Source organism: Bison bison, unplaced genomic scaffold, assembly GCF_000754665.1.
Source record: "Bison bison bison isolate TAMUID 2011002044 unplaced genomic scaffold, Bison_UMD1.0 scf7180017864535, whole genome shotgun sequence".
NCBI lineage: Eukaryota > Metazoa > Chordata > Mammalia > Artiodactyla > Bovidae > Bison > Bison bison.
This window is the reverse complement of record NW_011495084.1, coordinates 2368163-2376590: the sequence shown is the minus strand read 5'-3', so window position 1 is coordinate 2376590 and position 8428 is coordinate 2368163. Positions and strand designations below refer to the sequence as shown.

General features: G+C 41.6%; 1 protein-coding gene across 1 annotated transcript in view; it reads right to left on the bottom strand.

Moving 5' to 3' along the window:
* The window catches only part of ACSS3 (acyl-CoA synthetase short-chain family member 3), a 176457-nt gene that overhangs the window by 25733 nt on the left and 142296 nt on the right, over positions 1-8428 (bottom strand). Inside the window, exons 13-14 of the mRNA XM_010832078.1 lie at positions 3949-4030; positions 1378-1500 (exon numbers count right to left, since the gene is read on the bottom strand). Of these exons, the coding sequence (XP_010830380.1) occupies positions 1378-1500; positions 3949-4030 (205 nt within the window). The remainder of the gene's footprint in view (positions 1-1377; positions 1501-3948; positions 4031-8428) is intronic.

Here is an 8428-nt window from a genome sequence, read left to right as displayed (position 1 = left end):
GTTCGTCTAGTCATTTCTATGGTTTTTCCTGTGGTCATGTATGGATGTGAGAGTTGGACTGTGAAGAAGGCTGAGCGCCGAAGAATTGATGCTTTTGAACTGTGGTGTTGGAGAAGACTCTTGAGAGTCCCTTGGACTGCAAGGAGATCCAACCAGTCCATTCTGAAGGAGATCAGCCCTGGGATTTCTTTGGAGGGAATGATGCTAAAGCTGAAACTCCAGTACTTTGGCCACCTCATGCGAAGAGTTGACTCATTGGAAAAGACTCTGATGCTGTGAGGGATTGGGGGCAGGAGGAGAAGGGGATGACAGAGGATGAGATGGCTGGATGGCATCTCTGACTCGATGGACGTGAGTCTGAGTGAACTCTGGGAGTTGGTGATGGACAGCGAGGCCTGGCATGCTGCAATTCACGGGGTCGCAGAGTCAGACACGACTGAGCAACTGATCTGATCTGATCTGATCTGGGTAGTAGCCTGCACCAAGCTCCTGCATCCATGGGATTTTCAAGGAAAGAGTACTGGAGTGGGTTGCCATTTCCTTCTAGAGGGAATCCTCCCAACCCAGGGATGGAACCCAGGTCTCTCACATTGTAGACAGACGCTTTACCGTCTGAGCCACCAGGGATGTTGGCTCATCGTATTACACAATAAGGACTTCCCAGGTAGCTCCACAGTAAAGAATCCACTTTCAATGCAGGAGAGACACAGGAGTCATGGGTCTGATCCCTGGGTCAGGAAGATCCCCTGGAGAAGAGAACAGCAATCCACTCCAGTATTCTTGCCTAGAGAATCCCATGGACAGATGAGCCTGGTGGGCTACAGTCCATGGGGTTGTAAAGGGTCAGACATGACTCAGCAACTTAGCACAAGCATTACACAATAAAAAGGAGCATTTTAGGGTAAACAAACAAACAAAAAAAGAGAATATTTTAAAACACTCTTCTGGAGACTTGGTATAATTTACATTGGAAGAAAATTCTCAGGATTTAAGAATACAATAAAATGTTTAAATATCACACCAAGTAAAGACTATATACAAACCTGGTTATCAAACAAGAGAAAATCAAGATGCTAGAAGCAATCAAGTAGCAAAGATCGAGGTGCAAATGTATAAAGAGTCTCCCATAAATTACAAATACATGTAAGTGCTTAAAATTCCTCTCTATTATGCAGGCAGAAATCAGAGGAATATGGAGAACAGGAAAATCTACAGGAGAGAAAGGAAGGTGAGGGAAATACCTGAGTGACCACCAAGCCTATGCTTCAGAGGAAGGGCCTGATCATTTTTCAGGTCGAATGACAACCTCAGTATTGACTTTAACTTAGATTTGTCCCTAAATACTATCTAGAATAAAAGACCAATATTCATCAATACCTCCTCAAGGGCACCTGCAGAAATCCTGTGACCTGCAACATTTATCACGTCATCAACTCGAGACATAACATAAACATAGCCTTCTTCATCCATGTACCCAGCATCCATGGTGTCATAGTATCCCTGAAAATAAAGAATAAAGAATGTCTGATTAGCATCTAGTATTAGGTAATGTAATTATTTTTAATCTTGGTAAAATATAAAATAGGATAAAAATAGGTTTGCATTTGGCTTTCTCACAACTAGCCTATTGAATTCCATTACTTCTGGTTTTGAAAGCTTACTATTAATAGAATCTGTTTGCTCCCTTGACATCCAGGAATAAATTAAAGTGTTCTTATATATGTTGAAGCTAAGCATTTGGACTGAAAGTTTCAAAGTTTACGAACCCAATTTCTTCTTTTAATGGAGAAGTAATAGCTCAATATTTCCAGTATGCTTTGGTATTGCAAAAGTAGTTCTTTGATAGATTTCTTGTGTTAATTTCTAAAGGTGTTAAAGCTCTCTATTAATAATTACAAAATAGACCACTAATTTATTAACATAGATTTGGATTGGACTCGAGCTTCACTGAAATTATAGTTAAATAGTAAGTATAAAACTTAATTTTCTGTCAACTCAGAGTAGCAGTACAGTTTCACTGGTCCAGATGTTACAACAGAATGAAAAATCAAGAAGAATAAAATTAGAAAGAAAGAAATATTCCTCCCCCTAATGCTTCAGAATTGCGTTAATACCTGTATTATGAGCTTGGGCTTCCAGATAAATCCAGGCAAGTCACTATTTGTGCTTCTTAATCTTCCTAAAACTCAGTATGCTCATCTATTAAATAGGATAATGGACCGTGCCTTATAAGGCTATGAGTAGCATAAATGAGACGAAGCATATGAAGAGGGCAGACTGACGCACATCATAAATCCTCAATAATTGGCAACTCTTACAGCAATTACTACAAGAAAGGCCATCTAGAATACAGTTAAGAACGTGGGCCCTGGAGCCAGAAATTACAGGTCCAAAAGTCAGCTCTGTTCCTCTAAACAGTGAGCAAGTTACTCAACCCTTCTGAGCTGTTCAGCTGACAGGGCTGAGGTAACAAGACAGAGTATAGGTTCACTATATCTAGTTTAATCATAAACTACGGTCCATGGGGCTTTAAAGGAGCTTTCCATTTTGTTAAAGGTGCTCATGTTGAAAACCACATGCGCATATCCTGTGTCACTGTCAGGCTGTAATTAATCACATCAGTCCTCTGATGATTTGACTGGGGCCCATCGGGCAGATAGATGGGGCTTATTGGCGTCAATTCTAGACAAATCTTCTCAGCCACAGTCCGTTGGGGCATGTTTAACCTTGGCTACTGAGGTCATTTAACCCTGAGATGTCTTTCTCAAGGAAGCTATTTTAATTCTTGTCATTTGTCTAGTTGATTAGATTAGGTTTCCTTCACTCACAAATAATAAGGATAGAATGCTAAGTACTTAGACTCACCTTTGTTTTTTAATGCAATTCTAATCATTCACTCTTTTTTTACCCGGTGCATAATGAGGACCAGGTATTTCTCTAAGGGAAAGAAATAGAGGTGAAAAGACAGCAGCAAGATGAGAGTGGGGCCCTTTTGCGTATTATCAATTACATACTATTATAAACATAAACCACAGAGTAACAGGAAAATGATAAAACAGAATGCCAAAAGATACTTTTTGTTATCCAAAGCACTACAGTTGGATGTTGAGTATACTGTCTTTATCCTGTATTTGTATTTCAAAATAAAGAACTCAGAGGGCACTCAGGAATGAATGCCAATAATAGGCAAAGGGATTAAAAAAATATAATTTCTGGCAAACAGAACAAATGTTCCTCAAATTTTGCTCATACAGAGGAGTTGTGCATGCATGCTAAGTTGCTTCAGTTGTGTTCGACTCTTTGCAACCCTAGGGACTGTGGCCCGCCAGGCCCCTCTGTCCATGAGATTCTCCAGGCAAGAATCCTGGAGTGGGTTGCCATTCATCTTCCAAGGGATTTCCCCAAGCCACAGATCGAACCCATGTCTCTTATGTCTCCTGTACTGGCAGGTGGGTTCTTTACCATTAATGAGGTTCTAATGACAACTGTCCAGTTCTGATCAAGTGTTCTCAGTCTGTGAGGAGAAATCCAATGCAAGAAATCATAGAAAGTCTCCAAAAGTTTTAGTTTAGCAAAGGGAAGTCGCTCAGTTGTGTCCGACTCAGCGACCCCATGGACTGCAGCCTACCAGGCTCCTCCGTCCATGGGATTTTCCAGGCAAGAGTACTGGAGTGGGGTGCCATCAAAGGCTGTTAACTTTCAGAAAAAAATAAGAGAAACTGAGATATTTCTATGTCCAGAAACTGATAAAAAAAAATATTAAAATGACTTATTTAGACATTTGAGCTTTGGGCATTCTTTCCCTCTGAGGTCTGGAAACTGGTCCAGATAACCTTTAAGGGTAGTTTTGCGATCCATGATTCTAAGAGTAAGCTGCCTAATGTAATAGGCGAGAACTACAGAGAAGTATGTAAGGTGAGTTTAAAAAAAGAATAATAAAATTCTTACAGGAAATTTTTCAAAGTATAAATGCTTGAATGCCTCTTGATTCTTCCAGAGTCCTGAAAAAGCTCCAGGTGGTAATGGCAACCTTGTATAAAAACAGAGCATGGGAGTTAGGACAAAAGTGGTAGTAAAGACAGATTGATTAGAAGTACTCATTTTCCGCCATGATGAGTAAGAACAATTCAAGTCCCACATTGAATTGTAACCCCTAAACCTGATAGATAGATCATGTCTAACTGAGGGTGAAGCAGCTGACCAAGACATAGCAAATTCATGGAAGGGTAACTGTAGTTTCGGAGAAGGGCACCAAAGGCACACCATCTTGGCATTCAGATAGTGATTAGCATCAATCACTCTTTTGGTAAGAAGGATAACATCTGCAAAAAGGAACCAGAAATGCATCATTATATTACTTTTTAAGGGAAATTTCCTTCCACCATAGGCAAATAAATCAAAAAAATTTTTGACGTATCAAGGTACCAACTGCCACCTTTGCCAGTCTCGTTGTGCAGTGAGATGATCCAATGAAACATCCCATGCATAGTCTTATCTTCACAATCAATGTGTCTCCCCACTCTTCCATCTCCTGTTCTTCCTTTTCATGACAATCCAGACCTATGTTATTTCTCACCCCTATGAACCCATGAAGACATGTGAGCATATAAAATAGAAGATAGCATATATCTGTTCTTTGTAATCAATTTCCTCTTCAATTTCCTTCTTTTTTTCCATAATATTAAACAGGGATTATACATAAGAATCCGCCTGCAATGTGGGAGACCCCAGTTTGATTCCTGGGTTGGGAAGATCCCTTATGGCTCAGATGGTAAAGAATCTGCCTGCAATGCGGGAGACCTGGGTTCGATCCCTGGGTTGGGAAGATGCCCTGCAGGAAGGCATGGCAATCCACTCCAATATTCTTGCCTGGAGAATCCCCATGGACAGAGAAGCCAGTCCATGGGGTGCAAAGAGCCAGACACGATTGAGCAATTAAGCACACACATATGACAAGGGCTCACCTCTATCTGCACGCATGTGTGCTCAGTCATGTCTGATTCTTTGTGACCCTGTGGGCTTAGCCCGCCGGGCTCCTCTGTCCATGGAGTTTTCCAGGCAAGAATACTGGAGTGGGCTGCCATTTCCCACTCTACAGGATGTTCCAGATCCAGGGATCAAAACTGCGTCTCTTGTGCCTCGTGCATTGGCAGGCGGATTTTTTACTACTGTACTACCTGCGAAGCCCATACCTAGCTACCTATCTTTACATGAATAAATACGTAAATTCTCATACCAGTTCCCTGTAGGAAGTACCACCTATCAAAAATAACCGCTCAGTGTACTTTCTGGACACAGAAACTTTTGAGATGCTTTATAGTTTGTAAATTCAGATACTGTCAATTTAAAGATTTTCAAAACCCTACCCTCTGGTACTCACAAAAGACACCAAGTGAAGCAGTGATTTCACAGTGCTGATGTGGGGAAATGGAAAGGGAGGCAGACACGGAGACTGCCAACATGAGGCAACATCAGCCGCTTCCAACCCCAGTCCCAGACTTCTGAGACACTGAATTGTATTCTCACATTCTGTCAGGAGAAAATGCTGTTCCCGTTGGGGTCAGCCACCAGCTAGGATCATCCTTTTCCCCCATGTTAGCCTGTCCACAGCTCTTCCCTTGCTGTCTCCTTTTTGTACTTTTTTAAGATGGAGGAAAACTGTGACCCCAGTGTTTCTGGATCTCGTATCGTTTCATAAAACACACGGGAAAGCATTTTATAACCTGAGAAATTAAAGACCACAGAGATGCTGCTGTATCGTTACTGCTGTTACTATTACTGTTCATTGCTAATTTGCAGGAAGGCAGCAAGCTGAAGCACACAGTCCCTTCAGGTCCTTTAACTGACTTTTCTCTGTTAGGCTGCACTGGAGACAGCAGAGCTGGGTGGGGTCTGAGGTACATTTGAATGTACACGTTGGGTAGAGGGGGGAGCAGTTTTTACTTAGTTCCACCTGATACAGAGATACACAGAACTGCTGATCCAAATTCTTAAACACGTAACATTGCCCATACGAAGAGCCATGAGTACAGAAGGACATGCTATTCAAGTGTCTCATCCATTGTATCTACCCCAAATGTAAGATTTCCAACATCCATGCACGGCCTCTTCCCAGTAAACAGAGACTTCTGAGTATCTGCAATAATAATCCAAATGAGTTAGTACTTCATGTACAGAACGTGAGCTGCATTTCCTCAGTCCAGTTCAGTACCTCAGTCATGTCCGATTCTTTGCAACCCCATGGACTGCAGCATGCCAGGCTTCCCTGTCCAACTCTTGGAGCTTACTCAAACTCTCGTCCATTAAGTCGGGGTCACCATCCAACCATCTCATCCTCTGTCGTCTCCTTCTCCTCCCACCTTCAATCTTTCCCAGCATCAGGGTCTTTTCCAACGAGTCAGTTCTTGGCATCAGGTGGCCAAAGTATTGGAGTTTCAGCTTCAGCATCAGTCCTTCCAGTGAATATTCTGGACTGATTTCCTCTAGGATGGGCTGCGTTTCCTAGTGGCCTACAATATACCTAGTTCAGTGTGTGCACATAGGACCAGGAGTTTAGCATTTTCTGGTAAGAGTGTTCCTGGAGAGAAAAGGAAATCTTACACTTCCCAGAAGTTGATTAAGTTTGCAGTCTCTATTCATAAAAGAAGACATCCTGATGATCTGTTTTACTTCCTGAAAAAGTTTGATACTAGCAATTAGTAACATATAGATTGTATGTGTTAGTCACTCAGATCTGTCTGACTCTGCATCTCCATGGACTGTGGCCTGCCAGGGTACTCTGTCCATGGAATTCTCCAGGCAAGAATACTGGAGTGGGTTGCCATTCCCTGCTCCAGGGTATCTTCCTGACCTAGAGATCCAACCTGGGTCTCCTGCATAGCAGGCAGATTCTTTACCATGTGAGCCACCAGGGAAGCCTAACAGATAGATTATATTCTTATAATTAATTAAAGTCTAGAGGGTTACAAGTACAGATAGCAATTCCTTCAGAAAAATTAAGCTTTAAGGATACTTGCTTTCTCAGCCACTGCACAAAACTTTAAATATCTTCACAAATTTTCCAAAGAATAGGGACAGCAGGAATTTTTACATCATCTGTGAGAAAGGTTTGCCTAAGTTTGGATACACCTATAGACCCTGGGAATTAAGTATAACACAGCAAGAGTATGATCCATGGAGAGGAGTACAGAATATTAAGGAGAAATACAAGGTCAAATATGAGTCTTAGAGAGGGACCAAGAAAAAGAAAAAAAAAAAAAGACCATGAAGAAAAAGAAGAAAATCAGAGTTGTATGAGAACCAGGAGACACTCGTATGTGAAGAGCCTCCCAAGCAGAGTTTTAGTAATACTGAGTGTTCAACAAGGTCAAGTGAAGGGCAAATTATTTTCCAAGTGGATTCAACAGAGGTCATGCAACTCAGTGACCAAGATATTGTGAATTTCCCTCAGGACAGCCATTTCTGCAGAGTGGAGCTGAAATGACTGCAGTGATCAGAGAGTAATCAGGAAAGTGCAGACGGTAAGGTTAGACTATACTTTTTAAAAGTTTGTGGGTGACCAGAAGGAGAGAAGAAAATCGGGGTTTAATGAAGAGACAGGCAGATTTAAGACGTGAAATACTTAAGCAGAAGTAGCCAGTGGAGAGAGGGTGGAGATTTGACAGTTAAAGAAGAAAACACCAGAAGAATTCTTTGACCATTTAATTAATTTATTCATTCATGCACACATTAACTCATGCATTTGTTTTCTGCACTCAATCGCGTGTTTGTGGAGTGTCTGGCATTCCTCAGTCACTGTGTTAGACATGAATGGTAAATATATATAAACCATTTTCCAAGATGAACAGAGATTCTGGCATATTGTATATTACAGGAAATTTAGTACTTTTTTAGAAGGCAATGGCACCCCACTCCAGTACTCTTGCCTGGAAAATCCCATGGACGGAGAAGCCTGGTAGGCTACAATCCATGGGGTCGTGAAGAGTCGGACACGACTGAGCGACTTCACTTTCACTTTTCACTTTCATGCGTTGGAGAAGGAAATGGCAACCCACTCCAGTGTTCTTGCCTGGAGAATCCCAGGGATGGGGGAGCCCGGCGGGCTGCCGTCTATGGGGTCGCACAGAGTCGGACATGACTGAAGCGACTTAGCAGCAGAATACATGTAGGGAGAAAGACTGTAAAGAATGATGTCTAATCCATTAAATTAATGACATAACATCAAAACATCTTGAATTTTTATATTCAAGAAAATTTGTCAGGCAAGTTTTACAGCAGATGGTTAAACTCTATACTATCAGGAACTCTTGGAAGGGAAGTTTTTTCATCACCAGCCAAGGTATGGATCTGTGGCAAATGGCATATGTGTCTGGTCCTGAGTCATTTTTGAGATGCCCCTAGGAAACTTCTTTATTATCCCCAAATCTAA